This window comes from Onthophagus taurus, chromosome 11 (genome assembly GCF_036711975.1).
Source record: "Onthophagus taurus isolate NC chromosome 11, IU_Otau_3.0, whole genome shotgun sequence".
Taxonomy (NCBI): Eukaryota; Metazoa; Arthropoda; class Insecta; order Coleoptera; family Scarabaeidae; genus Onthophagus; species Onthophagus taurus.
Genome location: NC_091976.1, coordinates 28,820,911 through 28,838,708, shown reverse-complemented (window position 1 = coordinate 28,838,708; position 17,798 = coordinate 28,820,911). Strand labels below are relative to the sequence as shown.

The following is a 17,798-nucleotide window of genomic DNA, read 5'->3' as shown; positions in this document are numbered from 1 at the left end:
TCTATAAAATCCTAATAAAAGCAGTTTCAAATTGTCTTAAATTTTATTTTTAAACTAATCTTGTCAGAATTAACTTAAATCTATCATTACAATAATTTCGGCTTAAATTTAAAATTATTTAAAAACAATTTTTGTGATTAAATTAAATTAAAAAACATTTAAAATTTACATAGGCAACTTTTCTTACAAATTCCCCAAAACAAGATAATCCCCAAAAAAACTAAGAATCTGTTTTACAAATTTTTTATTTATCTTAAACATACGATTGTTTAAGTATTGTATAAATTATATAAAATTGTATAAATAATTAAAAATAAATTAATTTAAACCAAAATTCTTTTAAGCATAGGCAACCAACTTGGCACAAAAATCCAAACACATGGTTACTTTGACATTGGAAGGTCATAATGTGTTTATGTGAAATTTATTAAAAAAGTAACTTATTAAAAAGAAACAATGCGAAGTAGAAGTAACTCGGGTGTTCGTTTAGATTTAATACATCGAATCGTTCATAAAACGATTATTTCGTATCAAAATCCTGTAACAGGATTGTTTCCAGCAAGCCATGAGAATCCCCATGCTTGGATTAGGGACAATGTCTATTCAATTTTGGGCGTGTGGGGCTTATCGATGGCTTATAAAAAAATGGCTGATCAAGATGAAGATCGAGCGAAAACTTATGAATTGGAGCAAAGTTGTGTGAAATTAATGAGGGGACTTTTAATGGCAATGATGCAACAAAAGGATAAGGTAGAAAAGTTTAAAATTACCCAAAATCCTTTAGATTCGCTCCACGCAAAATATTCCTCATATAATGGTCAAACGGTTGTTGGAGATACCGAATGGGGCCACCTACAAATTGATGCCGTAGCTTTGTATTTATTAATATTAGCTCAAATGACCGCATCTGGTTTACAAATAGTTTTTAATTTAGATGAAGTGTGTTTTATTCAAAATTTAGTATTTTATATTGAATGTGCTTATTGCACACCTGATTATGGTATATGGGAAAGAGGTGATAAAAGTAATCATGGACTACCAGAATTAAATGCAAGCTCTATTGGGATGGCAAAAGCTGCTTTAGAAGCTTTAAACGAATTAGATTTATTTGGTGCTAGAGGTGGACCTTACAGTGTTATTCATATCTTAGCAGATGAAGCTCAAAAATGTCAAGCAGTTTTACAATCCATGCTTCCAAGAGAATCAAGTTCAAAAGAAGTAGATAGTGGGATTCTTTCTGTTATTACTTTTCCTGCTTTTGCAGTTGAAGACCCTGAATTAATACAATTCACTAGAGACACAATTGTGAGAAAATTACAGGGGCGATATGGATGTAAAAGGTTTCTTAGAGATGGTTATAAAACAGCTAGAGAAGTAATTATTTAAAATAAAAAAGTAATTGTGTTTAAATTAACGTTTTTTAAAGGATTCTAATCGTTTATATTATGAACCATGGGAATTAAGAATGTTTGAACACATTGAGTGTGAATGGCCTTTATTTTTTTGTTACTTAGTTATTGATTATATATTTCAAGGGAATAAAGAGGCAGCTGTTGAATATACAGAAAGACTTGAAGAGGTTTTTATATTAATATTTGAATTCTTTTGATTAATTCTTTTTTATAAATAGATTATGATTCGTACTGATGATGGTATGAAACTAATTCCTGAGCTTTACGCCGTCCCATCTGAATTTGTTGATGCTGAATATAGAGAACCTGGAACTCAGGATCGAATTCCATTAGGTCATTGTCCATTTTTATGGGGGCAATCGCTATATATCCTTGGAAAGCTGTTAGAAGAAGGATTTTTAGCAACTGGGGAATTAGATCCTCTCAATAGAAGATTATGTTTTGAAAAAAAACCTGATGTGGTAGTCCAAATAGTGATTTTAGCTGAAGATAACGCGATTAGAGATAAATTAGCTGAGCATGATATTGTAGTTCAAACAATAGCGGATGTTTCGCCAGTTGAGGTTCAACCAGCGCGGGTTTTATCGCATCTTTACACTTATTTAGGTTGTTTATTTTTGTGTCTGAGATAAAAATAATTGCATTTACTGTTTATTTTGTTTTATAGGTCGTAATAAAAAGTTGGGATTATCTGGGAGAAAATCTAGAGATGTTGGAATCTTAAGTACTAGTAAATTGTATACAATGGGCGATAGAATTTTTGCTTTTACACCACAGGTGAAACGACACCACTAATTTTTATTTGGTTTTTTTTATTTTTATTACTTTATTTTTTTGTTTAATGTTTACTTATGATTTTTATTTTAACCTAGTTTACTGATATGTCCAGAAATTATATAGCAACCGATTACGAATTAATGATTGATATTTGCAAGAGTGAAATTAATTTTTTAAAATCTAGCTGGCAAAACATGTTGGGTCGACCAATCGTAATTCTCACCATTAAAAGCGTTCAATTAGGTATTATTTTTATAACGAAACTTTATATTCAATTTTGTTATTCCATTTTAAGTTATTTCCTTTAAATGTCTTTTTTTCTTAAATTCTTAAATCTATATCCCTTTAGAATTTTGACGCAGATCGCTATTACACAAGTTTTGATACTTCTCTTCTTTGTGATATGCTCAATTCTAAATTAACATTCTTGGCGATGAACTGGAGGCATGAACTTGGAAGGCCTACAGTTACCATCCTTTGTACTAACATAATCCTAGGTATTCCAAGACAATTTTTTTTAGAATAATAAAATTTATTTCTTGGGCAACCGATTAAAATTTAGTTTATAACCCTACTTCTGATGAAATCTTGCATTCATACATTCGGCGGCAAAATAATGACCAATTTCAAACTGCAAAAACTTTTGCCAATATTTCTTCCTCCATTTTGAAGCTAGCTGTGAGGTGCACCTACAAAAGAAATGAATCTTAAACATAAGGGGCTTGTAGTTTCGTCTGTTCTGACCACTTTTCTTTTTTGTTCAAGTTTTAATTGTTGTTAACACCAAAGTTACAACCTCGGAAGGATAACGCAGCGCCATCAGAAATTAATGCAAGCCATTAATGGAAGTTGACGAAAACATTTGCAAAGATTTACGGTAATGTCGTTGTTGTTGTTGCTGGACAAGAAAAATGGCTTTAAGTCTTGCAGATTTTGCTCAGGCAGTGGCTTTGGTGGAAAATGGACGCAGCACTCTTTATGCTGCTTATATTCTTGGCGCAATACAGAGTACGGTTCAGAGACTGACACCTTCATCAGACGAACTGGATCAGGAAGAAGACGCACCACACAACCCCGTGATGATCAGATATTATATACATATACAGTATGTCCCAGAATAGATGTTAAAACAGGTGTAATGACCTAAACATTTTTGAATTTTGTTTTAAGGATTATTTAAGGGAATTAAGCTCTGCTTGAAATTTTGTATAGGTCCATAATTTCTCATTTTGAACAACTTTTTTTAATAAAATGTTTCCGTATCATGAACAAAAAGGTTACTTTACCTAAACTAAATATAGTTTTTGATTTACTGTCAAAGCCGACTTTGTTTTCAAAATATGAAAATATTCTTAAAATTCTTTTTACACCAAGCAGGGCTTAATTCCTCAAGCTTAAAATAAAATTCAAAAATTTTTAAGTCATTATACCTCTTGCAACATCTATCCTGGGACACACTGTATATAATATCTAATCATATACCGGAAATTTCATATAACTCGCAATATATGAACGTAATATTCAGTAAATGTCTTCAGTAGACTGAAAAAGACAAAAAAGGCGAGCAAAATAGTTGATTAAAGAGACAAAACCTTTAAATAAGCTGGTTATGGAAGCAAAATCTGACAAACTATGGACAGGCAGAAGGAAAATGGCAAAGAAATAATGAGGTTGAACAGAAACTCGAAAGAGAAAGATAAGACTGAGAGCAGAGAAGAGGGAGACTGAAACGAACCTGTAAAAGCAAGAACTACATTTGACAGGGAAGATTAAGACAGGAAGGAGACCCGTAATAAACAAAGGGAGACAAAAATGACAAATTTCAGACAATAGATAAAACAAGGACAGTGAATTAAGATTGAAAAAAGATGAACGACACTGGTAATAGAAGAAATTGAAACAATAGAGACTGGAAAAGGAGATTGTAAAGACAAGAAAGATATTAGACAGTGAGTGGAAGGATGCTAGTAATAATGGAAAGAAACTCAATAGAAACTAGAAAGACAAATTGGAAACAGTAAATAAAAGAAGGACACTGAACAGAGACTGAAAAGAGAAGAAGGGAACTGGTAATAGAAGAAAGACAAACAACAGAGATTGAAAATATAGATGGCAGCTGAACAAAGAGAAGCGAGATTGGAACGAGATTGTAAAGACAAGAAAAATACTAAGCAGCAAGTAGGAGGTGTAATAATGGAAAAAGACACAATAGAAACTAGAAAGACAAATTGGAAACAGTACATAAAAGAAAAACATTGAACAGAGACTGAAAAGAGAAGAAAGAAACTTTGGATAGAAGAAAGAGAAACAATAGAGACTGGAAAAATAGCAAGGTGGGTGGCCAAAGAGGAGTGAGATTGGAAAGAGATTGTAAAGACAAAAAAGATACTAGACAGCGAGTAAGAAGAGTGGAATGGTGCTAATAATAATGGAAAGAGACTCAACAGAAACTAGAAAGCCAAATTGGAAACAGTAAATAAAACAAGGACTCTGAATAAAGACTGAAAAGAGAAGAAGGAAACTGGTGACAGAAGAAAGAGAAAAATAGAGACTGAAAAATGGGATAAGTCTGCCGATAAGACACTACAACGCACAGAAGATGCCAGGTGAGATCTTGGAAAAACGTCTACCCCTTTCCAAAGGGAGCCAACAGGAAGAGCGGATGAAATCTCGGACCAGAACGACACATATACAGTGTGTTAATTAATTATCATATCCGACTTCATCGTTACAAGTATGCAACCAATATCACAGTATTGGTATTACAATACGCGATTTGCGATATTGGTTGTATACTTGCAATGGGGTACGATAATTAATTAACACAGTGTATGTATATAATATTACACAGGATGATTCTCAACTTATACGCATAAACTTGGGCCATCTCGATCGCCCAACCTCAATCCTCTTGATTTTTCTTTTTGGGGTCATTTAAAAAGTATAGTGCCAGCACCGGCACTATACTTTTTAAGAAGGTTTATGCCGCGCTATCATATCATCTCCAAAGCGTACAGTTTTTGCTTCCAGAAATCATCTTATACATAACTATCTCATCTATTTAGAACTGATACCACTGGCATACAGTGTAAAACGCAGGCATTTAACATTGCAGCTGTAGAAGTGAATACTGAGGAAGTTAATACTGAGCAAGGAGTGCAAAATCAGATACAAACTGCTGCCGAGACAATCCGCCAACACCCTGGTTTAGGCCGCGCTAGTGGGACATCATCGATTCAGTGAGCCCAATTGTCATTTTAAAATCTTGTATGTATTCTTGACTTGAAAGTAAATTTCATGGATATCTAGGAAACTAAAAGCTTTTGCTACAATTTTTTTCACCTATTACTCATTATTTGTCATGAGGAACAAATCCTCAAGTTTATGCGTATAGGTTGAGAATGAGTGAGTGAACGCACTGTAAGAAGGTGATTTGAAGAAGCGGGGTTGAAATTACAGAGACCAACAACTGAACCACAGTTGCTTCGAGAACGTCGTGTTGCTCGATTACAATTTGCACGAGATCATGTTGAGTGGACCAATGCAGAGTGGCGAAACGTGAGACGAGTTGAGGTTCGGCTTGTACTCTCAAGATCATCGAGATATAGTTTGGAGGAGAGCAGGAAAGCTGAGCTAATCCGAATCAATTAAAATCAGCTCAATTTAGATTATGGCAGCATGCGGATTATTGAAGTCATATTTAAATACCGTAGAACCCCGATTATCCTTGCGCGGATTATCCAGGCTGCGGATTATCCGTGCCATAAAATTTTCATTAATTTTTTATTATCTCTTCTAATCGATCGCTGGAAATTGGAAACTACTATACACACTGTATCGCAATACATCTCATTTTTTTATGGGTGCATGCGGTTGGGTTCTCTAGTTGTCAGTACTAACCTACATTTATTCTTCTACACTTTTCAAAATAACAACTAATTAAAGCAGTAAACGACATGTTTTAACGATAGAACAAAAACTACAGATTTTAAACAAACATGAAAATGTCGCATCATTATCACGAATCTATGAAGTCGGAAAACAAACAGTACGAGATATCATCAAAAAGAAAGTATGACTTCAAAATTTTATATCTCAGTCTGACCCTTAAAAACATATCTGCACGAAAATCAATGAACGGTGAATCTATTTCGGGCGCAATATGTCCTAAACAAGCAAAAAATTTTCACGGTCATTTGAAAATTAATGAATCAAGTGGTTGGTTGCACCAATTTAAAAAACGTCACGGGATTCGTGAGCGAATTATTCAAGGCGAAAAGCTTATCGCTCTGGAGAAGTGATGGTAGTGGTAGTTCTTATGAATTTGAGAACATAATTAAGAAACTGGGCTATACTGGGCAATGCCTACTAAAATGTTGGCTGCAAGTAATGATGTAAGTGCATCGGGATAGAAAAAAAGTGAACATCTGACTCTAATAGGATATTGAAAAAATCCACGTGCTTTTAAAAATATGAATACACACACTCTCCCAGTCCATTCTTACAACCAACAAGCTGCTTGAATAATTTGTGACATCTTCCAAGATTGGTTTCATAAGAAATTTATTCCCGAAGTAAAGACGTATTTGAAGTAGAAAAAGTTACCTCAAAGAAGAAGGGCCTTCTTCTTCTGGACAATGCTCGCTCTCACCCCAATGAAGCAATTCTAAGGTTTGCCGATGGAAATGTCTTTGTGCTTTTCTTTCCACCTAATGTTACATCAATTGCTATTTATTTGCTGGAGCATAATACCGATTTCTTTTAATTCTTGGTCAGCTTGCTCTGTTTTTTGAACCGGCATCCATTTATTTTTTTAGAATTGACGTCGTCATCAGGGTCCTCTTCCTCATCTGGTTGTCCATATACATTTCTCTATTAGCCGAGCTTGCCCCAAGCATTAGCAAGCATGAACACATCATACTTAATAGAAATGTTCTTCAGTGTTTTGGAAATATCGTCTTCCTCTATAGAGAGAACGTGTTCTAAGAGACTTTTCCGATAATACACTTTGGTTAAACTAATTACATTTTGATCCATAGGTTGGATAAGTGGAGTACAATTGGGTGGCAGAAACATTTTTAAATTCGCCATCATTACTTATTAGTTCGGTTTTTTCTGCTACGTAGAGACCCATGAAGATTTTTATGTAATTTCGCCATTAAATTTGGTCATCATTTACTTAAAACATCTCTTTATCTTTCACCATATAGATTACCCAACATAACTTCATAATAATAAAACTCTCCAGTTCAATTCTTGATTTTCGGTTGCCCAAAAAATGTTAATACATTACAAATAATTTTAAATTAACCAATTTTTTTTAATTAGATCAAGGAAAAATTCCTCTCGCAATGATAACAACGATGAAAAAATTAAAATCCGGTTACATAAATGGAACCAGAGTGACTTTGGGATGCTTAAACGAATTTCTAAGCACAAGTTGTATCACAAATTTAAGTTTTCTTGGTTGTCAAGAAGATGGATTACCAGATAGTAACGATTTTTTTCTTAACAAACAAAAATGTGATTATTTCGCGGATTTTCTTGTAGAGTTAAACCCCCAAGTTCAACACTATTTAGAAGATCATCTTGTAAAATCGTTATCGTCAAATCGATCGAGTCTTTTAATAACGCATGGAACTAATAGGAGGAGATTCGTGAGAAGGAGGATGTCGATTAAAGGTGCTGTTAGAAAAACAAGATCGATTACGATTGATGGTAAAAAATTGTTGCAGTAATTTGAATTTATTAAAAAAATAATTTTTTTAGCGGATATCTTAGGGATGGAAGGTGATAGAAAAAATTCAGACCAAGTTGATCATTCAATACACGCAGAAACGCGATCACCCTCCCCGGAAATTAACCGCAAACAAATTAACTCCGAAGATTGCAAACCAAGACAAAGATTAAACACGGAAACTTCTTACGCGGATACAGAAGAAGATGAACTTTTCGCAATGTTGCGTGAATCGGAATCTTTAGAAGAACAAGGCGATATTCTCCAATATTTAGTGGATACGAAAGGATTAGATTTTAACACGGGAATGTTAGAATACGGAAAAGTTGTTACCGTTCGAGACTTATTAAAAGGATTATACGAAAAAGCGTGCCAACAAAAACTTTGGGGCCTCGTAAGACACGCTGCGGGAATGTTGGGAAAACGCGTCGAAGATTTAGCTAAAGCAATCACCGATTTATTAGTACGACAAAAACAAATCACCATTGGGATGCCGCCTCATAACGAGCATACAATAACCGCACCTCTACCTGAAAGCGATTTAAGAATGTTAATTCACGAAGCTTACGGAGGCGATGACAGTTCAGCAATGCTAACTCAAGAATTATTGGTTTATTTGGCAATGTTTATTCGAACTGAACCTCAATTATTTTTAGAAATGCTTCGATTAAGAATTGGATTAATCATCCAAGTTATGGCCACGGAATTATCAAGGACCCTAATATGCGATTCTGAAGATGCATCAGAACATTTATTAAATTTGAGTCCGTTTGAAATGAAAAATTTATTACATCATATTATTAGTGGGAAAGAGTTTGCAATTAGTAGTGGTAATTATTATTAATAAATTTTTATTTTATAATAAATAATTTGTAATTTAGTGGGAAGAGGAAATTTTTCAATTATTAGTCAAAAATCAAGTAAAATAAGCAAAAAGAGTCATATTAGTTTAGATTCATCGTCCCTTGACGAACAAATAGAACCAGATAAACAAGGACAATGGCTTAGAAGACGCCGATTAGATGGTGCTTTAAACAGAGTACCAAGGGATTTTTATACAAGGGTTTGGAGGGTTTTAGAAAAGGTGTCTTTTAAAGAGGTTTTAAAGAAGAACTAAGTATTTATTTTCTTTTATTTGCAGTGTCATGGAATTGATATAGCTGGAAACGTCCTCCCACAAAGTTTAACCCAAGAAATGACTTCTGGCGAACTTAAATTTGCTTTAGCTGTGGAAACCGTTTTAAATTCAATCCCTCAACCAGAATACAGACAATTAGTAGTTGAAACTTTAATGGTTTTAACCTTAGTGGCCGAATATAATATCGCCCCATCTATAGGAAAAATAATTCAAATTGAACATCTCGTTCATTTTGCAAATGAATTATTTTTAGATGATCAGGTATAACTATCATTGAGGTCTTATATATAATCTAGAGAGCGTATGTGGTGGTGGTGGGGGTAATCAGAAAGTCAGACATGTTGGATGTACCGACCTGAACTTAGCTATAGTTTCAAGTCTCTATTGTACCTACAATTATAACCTCACAATTCTCATAAACATATTGTTATTTTTATTAAAATTGGATTTTTGTTGAAAGTTTTCGAATTCTTTTCGTTTCACACATGTTTTTATAATTTGGTAGGTTGGACGATTATTTATAACAGTCCATAAAATGTTTCTGGTTACTTGACTTAGAATTAATAATTGAAGTTCAAGTAAAGTTTATTATTAAGGACTGTTCAGTTTTTTTTTAATAAACAAACAATTATTTATAAGCATAGGTTAACGTGATCAATCAGAATTGCTTTAAATATTTTCTTCTTAGTTTATATTAATTATAAGGGTTATGGCTAAAAATTATTAAGTTCTTTTAAAATATCATATAATTAATAATTATTTATCAAAACAAAATTAATGTTTTGTTTTGGTTATTATTTTCTGTCTTTCCAGTTTATAATAATGTAAATTCTTGTATAAGTATATATAAGAATTTCGAATTTCCCGCTAAGTTGGTACATCTAACATGGCGACCTTTCTGGCTTCATTTTAGGCGTGGTGGTGACCAAGGTTTATATATAAAAGGTTGTCTAGGTTCGTACGCAACCATACTGCGCATTACGTCACATGTGGAAAATAATACCGCCAAGCAATTCAAATTAAACAAATGCATGGAGCGCCATATGGCCATGAGGTTGCGTGCGCAATCCGTGATCGCTTACGTCACGAAACACTCCTGCTCTTGCCCCTCGCCAACAAACTAAAATCAAAGTATTGCAGTATAGGAACTTAGACAACCTTTAATATATAAACCTTGGGTGGTGACAACAGCATACGCACTCTAGATTATATATAAGACCTCAATGATAACTATTAATCCATTGGATGCCTAGTATTAATAATTCTACAGTGTGTCCGTAAAGTAACAGCTATAGGCGATAAAATCATTATAAACGGTTTATGGAAAAATCTCTGAAACGGGTCTAAAGATTTAAATTCGAATTTTTCCGCTATTTTTATTACGGAATATGAAAGAGGTTTTTTTTTAAATCTATACTCTGTTTTTAAACCAGGAGGAGTATTTTAAATTTGTCACCAGATTGACCTTGCACGTGATTGGTTGAATGCGAGGAAGGTTCACACACAGGCAATTTTGAATTTGAAGGTTAGGTAATTGATAATTCGACAGTTTCGTGTCAATAGCTTTGTTCCAACAAGCGATCGGACTCGTCCGTTACTCGTCAAATGCAGTCGCACATGTCAAGTAATGTCACATTTCAGCGGATTTCATTGCATTATTCAACTGTGCGATTGCATTTGACGAGTCCACGACGAGTCAAACCGCTGGTTGGAACAAACCTATTATTGTATATTTTGTGTTCTTAAACCCTTTTTTATTATATTTTGAAATAAATACACTCATAACTTCAATGTTAATTTGTATGTATAGTGTTGACGATAACAAACGAAAATAAATACAATAATAAGTAAATAAATAAATAATAATTATTAATTTAAATTTACCGCCAAAATATCTAGTGATATTTTCTGGTGATTTTTTCCAGTGTAAATCTGACTTTCGCGTTTACTCCTCCTGGTTTAAAAACAGAGTATAGTTCTAGTTTTAATTGTTATTCAGCGCTAAGTTGTATATTTTTAAGTTTCGGGTTTAGCCCTGTGTCTTCAGACGCTGAATGTTAGGTAAGGTTAGTTTTGTTTACAAACATTAATTATACCATGAAGTATTCTTTGGCAATTAGTAATGGCAATTATAGCGTGAAGTTTTCTTTTGTAATGTCAATTATAGCGTGAAGGAATGTTGGGTAAGGTTAGTTTTGTTTACAAACATTAATTATACCATGAAGTATTCTTTGGCAATTAGTAATGGCAATTATAGCGTGAAGTTTTCTTTTGTAATGTCAATTATAGCGTGAAGGAATGTTCGGTAAGGTTAGTTTTGTTTACAAACATTAATTATACCATGAAGTATTCTTTGGCAATTAGTAATGGCAATTATAGCGTGAAGTTTTCTTTTGTAATGTCAATTATAGCGTGAAGGAATGTTAGGTAAGGTTAGTTTTGTTTACAAACATTAATTATACCTTGAAGTTTTCTTTGGCAATTATACTCTGTTTTTAAACCAGGAGGAGTATTTTAAATTTGTCACCAGATTGACCTTGCACGTGATTGGTTGAATGCGAGGAAGGTTCACACACAGGCAATTTTGAATTTGAAGGTTAGGTTATTGACAATTCGACAGTTTCGTGTCATTATTGTAAATTTTGTGTTCTTAAGCCGTGTGTCCACTAGCAAGTCACTTGCGGAAGAACTTCTGCAAGTATTTGCTGAAGTGTTTCCACTCAAACCGAAACTTGCGGAAGTCTGCTTCCAGAAGTAGTTTGTAGAAGTTATCACGACGAACTTGCTGCAAGAAATTGCAGACGTGTTTCCACACAATGTGAGTACAGTTTGCTTTTTTTACGAATGATAGTATAAAAATGTCTTGTGGCAAAATAAGATTGGCAGCTGCCATCGCAGCATATTTAATTAAAAAGAAACAAATTAAAAAAAAAACAAAAAGAAGTGTTTGGGTGAGAAATTGGGTGCTGCGGCGCGTATATTTAAGTTTCCAAAATACGTTACTTGAAGAATTGCGGACCGAAGACTCCATGCAGCTGAAAAATTTCCTGAGAATGTCTAATGATGATTTTGAATACATTTTATCTTTAATTCAAACAAGTATTCAAAAGCAGGATACTAAAATGAGATTGGCTATACCTCCCAAAGACCGGCTTTTAGTTACTCTTCAAAGCATTTTGTTTTTTAATTTTATTCTTATAGTCTTTTGAGGACGTGTCCCATAATTCAGGATAACTTTCTTGTTTTTCAATTACCAAATGTGTTTTTTCACTACTCCAAACGAATTTATTTTTGTCCATTTTTATAAATTTTGAAAAGAACTCAAAAAAAAACAAAACAAAACTGAAAACAGAAGAGAATACCACAAACCGTTTACTCACGTATACCCGACTTCTTCTGCAAGTCTTCAAAACACTTGTAGTTCACAGCAAGTCGTTCAAGTTACTTCCAGCAAGCAACAAACACGTGTTTCCACATAATTGCTGCAAGTAACTTCTGAAAGCAACTTCCGCAAGAAAACTTGGTAGTGGACACACGGCTTTAAACCCTTCTTTATTATATTTTGAAATAAATACACTCATAACTTCAATGTTAATTTGTATGTTTAGTGTTGACGATAACAAACGAAAATAAATACAATAATAAGTAAATAAATAAATAATAATAATTATTAATTTAAATTTACCGCCAAAATATCTAGTGATATTTTCTGGTGATTTTTCCTAGTGTAAATCTGACTTTCGCGTTTACTCCTCCTGGTTTAAAAACACAGTCAATAGCCATGAGTAACTATGGTAACCAATTATTTTAAACAATTTTCTAAGATTTAGTAAGTAGTTGCAACATTTCCTGATCAAAAACTGCTTAACTCATTAGTATGGTAAGCCTAGCTGTGGCTAAATTTAAAAAGCAGTGTTTCAGGGGAGGTTCAACAAAACTTGGTTTTGGCTGGGGAAAGAAACCCTTATGTTAGTGTCAGAAGTATTGGGACGAATTTGGACATTAGTAAATCAACGATTCATAAAATTACATAATAAAAACCGCAAAATATTATTCCTATAAGTAAACCTCATTCACGAGCAATGAGTCGTAATTTTTCCAACAACAATTTTGCAGCGATAACGAAGACTTTGTCGAAAACCTATTTTTTTCCGATTTGTCGGTATTGAGTTAGCCTAAATCCCCATTAGGCAAGAAAGTTGCACATCCAATATCTGCAAAAAATCAATGTATGGAGTGATACTGTCCTGAGTTCTTACTTTTTGAGGAAACCTTAACTGTAGGGAGATATTTAGATTTTTCCAAAATGATATAATAATGTTGTCCCACTTAAATTCCAATGGCTTTACTAAATAGCTTTACTAAATCAGTTTTTGACACTCAGGGAATAGACAACCTAAGCCTTGACGTCACAGAGATGGGCGGAGTTTATACTGACTCCAAATATTTTCGTTGCTAACTGTGTTGCTAACGATAAATCACCATAAATATGCAATTATTAATAAAATAAAAGTAAAATAAAATAAACTAAGTGATGACATTTCAAATGACATTTTTTGGCGATTTATCTTAGCAACGAAATTGTTTGGAGTCAGTATAAGCTCCGCCCACCTCTGTGACGTCAGAGTTAGGCAGTCTATTTCATTTGTTACCATAGTTACTCGTGGCTACTGCTATTTTTATCATGTCAAGTAAATTTGAAGAAATTAATCTTTAAAGTAATTTTTCTCGAAAATTTTCTTATGTAACCAATATTAATATTGAGTGTACTAGATTCAGAAAAAGATCCCCTTTCATATTCCGTAATAAAAATGGAGGATTGCTGACTGGAAATCAGCCAAGGAAGATTTCTTTCCAGTTTACGTAAGATATAACACATGAGCATTTAGCAACATAATGTCAAAGAAATGGAATGCTAATTTTTTGTATCACTTAACATTTTTTCTCGTGCTCTTTAGTCTGCTCAGCATCATGTCTGATTTGTCAACCAGCTGCAAACAGTTTTCTCTGTTTCTGTTTCCGTACAGAAGCTCTCACTTTCGCCTTTTTTTATTTTTTGCTGTACCACAAGCATTAGTTGTTTGTTGGTTGACTGTGTCAAATAATATTGGACTAGTGTACCAGTTGTCAACATATATGATTCCAAAAGCTTTGTGACTACACTGTTAGATATTCCTAAATCGGGAATTTCCTGGATATCTGTGCTTTTCCACAGTACACAATCAAATCCAAAACATAGCCCGTTTCGAAACAACAACGAAAAAAAAGTTTTATACCATTTGTTGTCTGAAACACTATTCTCCACATATTCTTGCTGTGATAGACAGAGCAATTCCGTAAGTTCTTCGGTGGTGAACTCTTGATTATGCTCTTCCACAAGTTCATCAATAAGATACAATCTCGTTGATTAGAGGCTCTACATCTAGTGTGTCAACCTTCTCAGAATGACATTCAACAACGCTCTCCGACCAAAGTTTTTTCCAGTCCGAAATTTTCATTTTGAGACAGGCAATAATATTTGAAGTGATATTTTCAGAACTCTCTGAGAGTCAGCTTTGTCTCTTCAGTGACCTCAAAACAACGTTTGAAGAGTATTTTAGTGTAAAGTTTTTTAAAATTGGAAATAACCTGCTGGTCTATAGGCTGAAGTAACGGAGTGGTATTGGGAGGCAGAAAAAGGATTTTGATGAAATTAAATTCTTTAAGGAACTCGTTTTGTAGGCCTGGAGGATGGGCAGGTGCGTTATCCATTACAAGTAAGGCTTAGAGGGGCAAATTCATCGCTAACAAATATTTTTTCACAGAAGGACCAAACATTTTATTGATCCAGTCAGTGAAAATATCTCGTATCCCCAAGCCTTATTTTTTTAAGGTTCGTTGAGTTTCTGCGTGGTAAACAACTAGTGGTTTAATTTTTAAATCGCCGCATTTTCTTCTACTGTTATCCACGTTCGCTTCGACATCTTTTTCCAGAAAAGACCCGTCTCGTCGCAATTAAATACTTGTTGTAGGAGATAGCCGTTAGTATGTACAAGCTTTTTGAAGTCATCCATGAAAATTTCGGCAGCCTTTTGTCAGAACTTGCAGCTTCATCGCTGTGGATGCCGGTTCTTGTTTTAAACTTTTCGAACCATCCCACAACTAACTTTAAATACTGTTTCTTCGGCCGTTGATGAACATCGTTGAGAATTCGTAACCGTAGAATTTCTTGTTAGCCCCTTTGATGTATCTACCTCTTTAATCTAATCCTTGTTCTTGAGGATAGTGCAAATCGTTGATGACAGATAATGCACTAGCGACGAAAGCTTCAACGCACAACCGAGTGACAAGAATAAGGGACTTCCCCTATGCGTGTCACTCTTTATGCGAAATATCGATCGTTAAGCGAGACAATTTATTTTACTCGTTATTGCTTGAAGCTTACTCTACCTTTGAACTCAACTACAGATTCATCAATACACTGTTTTTCTTATATTGTCGAGAAATGATTGAATTTTTGTAAATTTATTGGCCTTGTTCTCTATTCTCTGCACATAGAACGATTTCTCAACAACAATGTGGAAAATATTGGAGTGTGTATAAGGGCATCATGACTCCAATATTCATTTATTTTCAGTTTCATCATCCTTGACACTGTTATGAATAAATACACCTCGTTTTCATTTACATCATTCCAGCTTTGAAGTCTAACTCTTTTTACAACTTTTGCATAATAGACATTTGTTCCTTGCACTATTAGGTTTACAATGTCACGCGATAAAAAACACAAAAAGAAATCTTTTTCGGAAGAATTTTCACTTAGAGCGTCAGTTCGAATATCCGAATGGCATAAAATTGTGGGAAGTCCATGAGAAGAGTAGTCTTTACCGTTTGTTCGGTTGAAGTTTTTAATATTCTGGTTCAACCTTTTCATTATGCTAAGTTTATCTCCAATTTCGATTCGGAAAAATATTCCTCTTCCGAATTAACGTGCAAAATAATATTTTCTAACTCGTCTTCTCTTTCTAACTGGTCTCTATTACAATAAGATACATTTCAACTATCCTCCACTTCGTACAAATTTCTCAAAATTCGTGTCTGAACGTGTTCATAAAAAGCCTAAAAGTACACTGTATTAATTAATTATCCTACCCAACGTCATCATTGCAAGTATGCAACACAATGCGCGATTTGCATATTGCAATATGACGTCGGGTACGAAAATTTTTGGCCGCTCGTATTTGGGTTAAAAAAAAAATGTTTTAATTAAAATTTTATTTTTTTTAGATGAAATGTGATGGAGATGCAACTTTATGTTGTGCAAAACCAAAGGAACAACGCGAACTCTCAAGAACAGGAAGTTTACTTTGTGGTGGTGCTGCTTATATTTGCCAACATTTTTATGATAGTGCTCCAAGTGGTTGTTTTGGTACCATGACTTATATAACAAAAGCTTTAATAGCAAATTTGGATTCTGTACCAAAACACGGAGAATTAGATTGTTCTATAAGCTAAATTAAATAAAAATAATTGTTCTAAATAGTTTTATTTCATTTTTATACTAAACAAAAACACTTTCTCATTATGTCTCGTGTTTTTTACCAAAGGGATTAATTCTTTGAATCCATGAACTTGATTGACTCATCTCTACATCACTTTTGTTACCCTCTAATTTAGCAGCTTTTAACTTTTCTATTAATTGGGCCCTATAAACGTGTTTTAAAGGTGTTGGTTGGTTAGCTGCATCCATTGAGTCTTTTAATTTTTTACAGGCTTGGTTAAATGAATACCCATACCATTCAATTTCTTCATCTGTGTACTAAATGATTTTTTTAAATTAAATTATTAATCAAATTTAATTAGCTTACAGCGGATAAATATTGACTGTATTGCTCCATAATTTCTTGTTGTTTTGTTTGATTATCTGTGTAAGTTGGGCAACCTTTAGAGAGTTCTTGTAAAATTTTCCGTTTTATCCCCAGTGGTAAAAGCGATTTTAAATCACAAGCTGGTGTCTAAAAATTATATGAATAAAAATTCGTTTTATAAATAAAAATTAGTATACTTTTAAAATATAATGATCAAACCCATAATTAGAATGAATCAAATTTAACAATCTATTTGTTACAATGACAGAAATGTATTTGTCCAAAACTTCACTGTAAACAACAGTACGTTTTAATGCAGGCACCCAAAATCTAGGAACTCTTCTTGCATAATGATCTCTTTTTTGAAAACCTTGCACAACAGCTTCTCCTCCCCACATTTGATCATTATATTCGAGAGGATATTTCAATGGCAGTGGTATGTTTTGTATTGGAAATCTATAAATGAAGTTTTTTATTGACAGCTCTTATTTGAATCAAATTTATATTTTTAATATTAATTTATTTATAAACTCACACTTCTCCTGTAACTTCATCACGTCGATATCTGCCTTCTTCGGGTATATAATGAACAGCAGCAGGTTCTGTGTGTTTCCATTCTTTATAGAATTTTTTGTACCCCTCGGGTAAACAGGCGCCTATTCCTTTATCAAATTTCGTTGCTTTTTGGAAAAGTCCTAATGTTTGAACTGCTTTTGACGACATAGCAAATTTATGAACAACTATAACCTCAAAATATATTCGCGTAATGAGCTAATTTCACGTCAATGAGTACAGCCTACCAAAATAAAATTAAATTATTATTAATTTAATTAAAATTTTATATCTATTTATTATTAAATTGTTATTAATTAAATTTCAAAACATAA

The 17,798-nt window shown here is 33.5% G+C and overlaps 2 protein-coding genes across 3 annotated transcripts; one reads left to right on the top strand and one right to left on the bottom strand.

Moving 5' to 3' along the window:
* Positions 1-383: 383 nt before the first annotated feature.
* LOC111415206 (probable phosphorylase b kinase regulatory subunit alpha) lies at positions 384-16,583 on the top strand. Of its 2 annotated transcripts, none has more exons than XM_071200311.1 (11): positions 384-1,374; positions 1,427-1,579; positions 1,631-2,018; positions 2,080-2,189; positions 2,539-2,686; positions 7,518-7,682; positions 7,740-7,907; positions 7,959-8,756; positions 8,808-9,010; positions 9,068-9,325; positions 16,331-16,583. In XM_071200311.1, exons 1-11 carry the CDS (start codon positions 457-459, stop codon positions 16,556-16,558), a joined length of 3,537 nt encoding a protein of 1,178 aa, XP_071056412.1. In that variant the 5' UTR covers positions 384-456; the 3' UTR covers positions 16,559-16,583. The 2 variants fall into 2 exon arrangements, with proteins under 2 accessions (XP_071056412.1, XP_071056411.1); XM_071200310.1 differs by lacking the exon at positions 2,539-2,686 and adding an exon at positions 2,285-2,432.
* LOC111414502 (mitochondrial ribosomal protein L28) lies at positions 16,574-17,697 on the bottom strand. Its single transcript, XM_023045859.2, has 4 exons — positions 17,447-17,697; positions 17,109-17,367; positions 16,912-17,058; positions 16,574-16,862 (listed from the first exon to the last, which is right to left on the bottom strand). The coding sequence occupies exons 1-4, from the start codon at positions 17,632-17,634 to the stop codon at positions 16,626-16,628; spliced, it is 831 nt and encodes a 276-aa protein (XP_022901627.2). The 5' UTR covers positions 17,635-17,697; the 3' UTR covers positions 16,574-16,625.
* Positions 17,698-17,798: the final 101 nt, after the last annotated feature.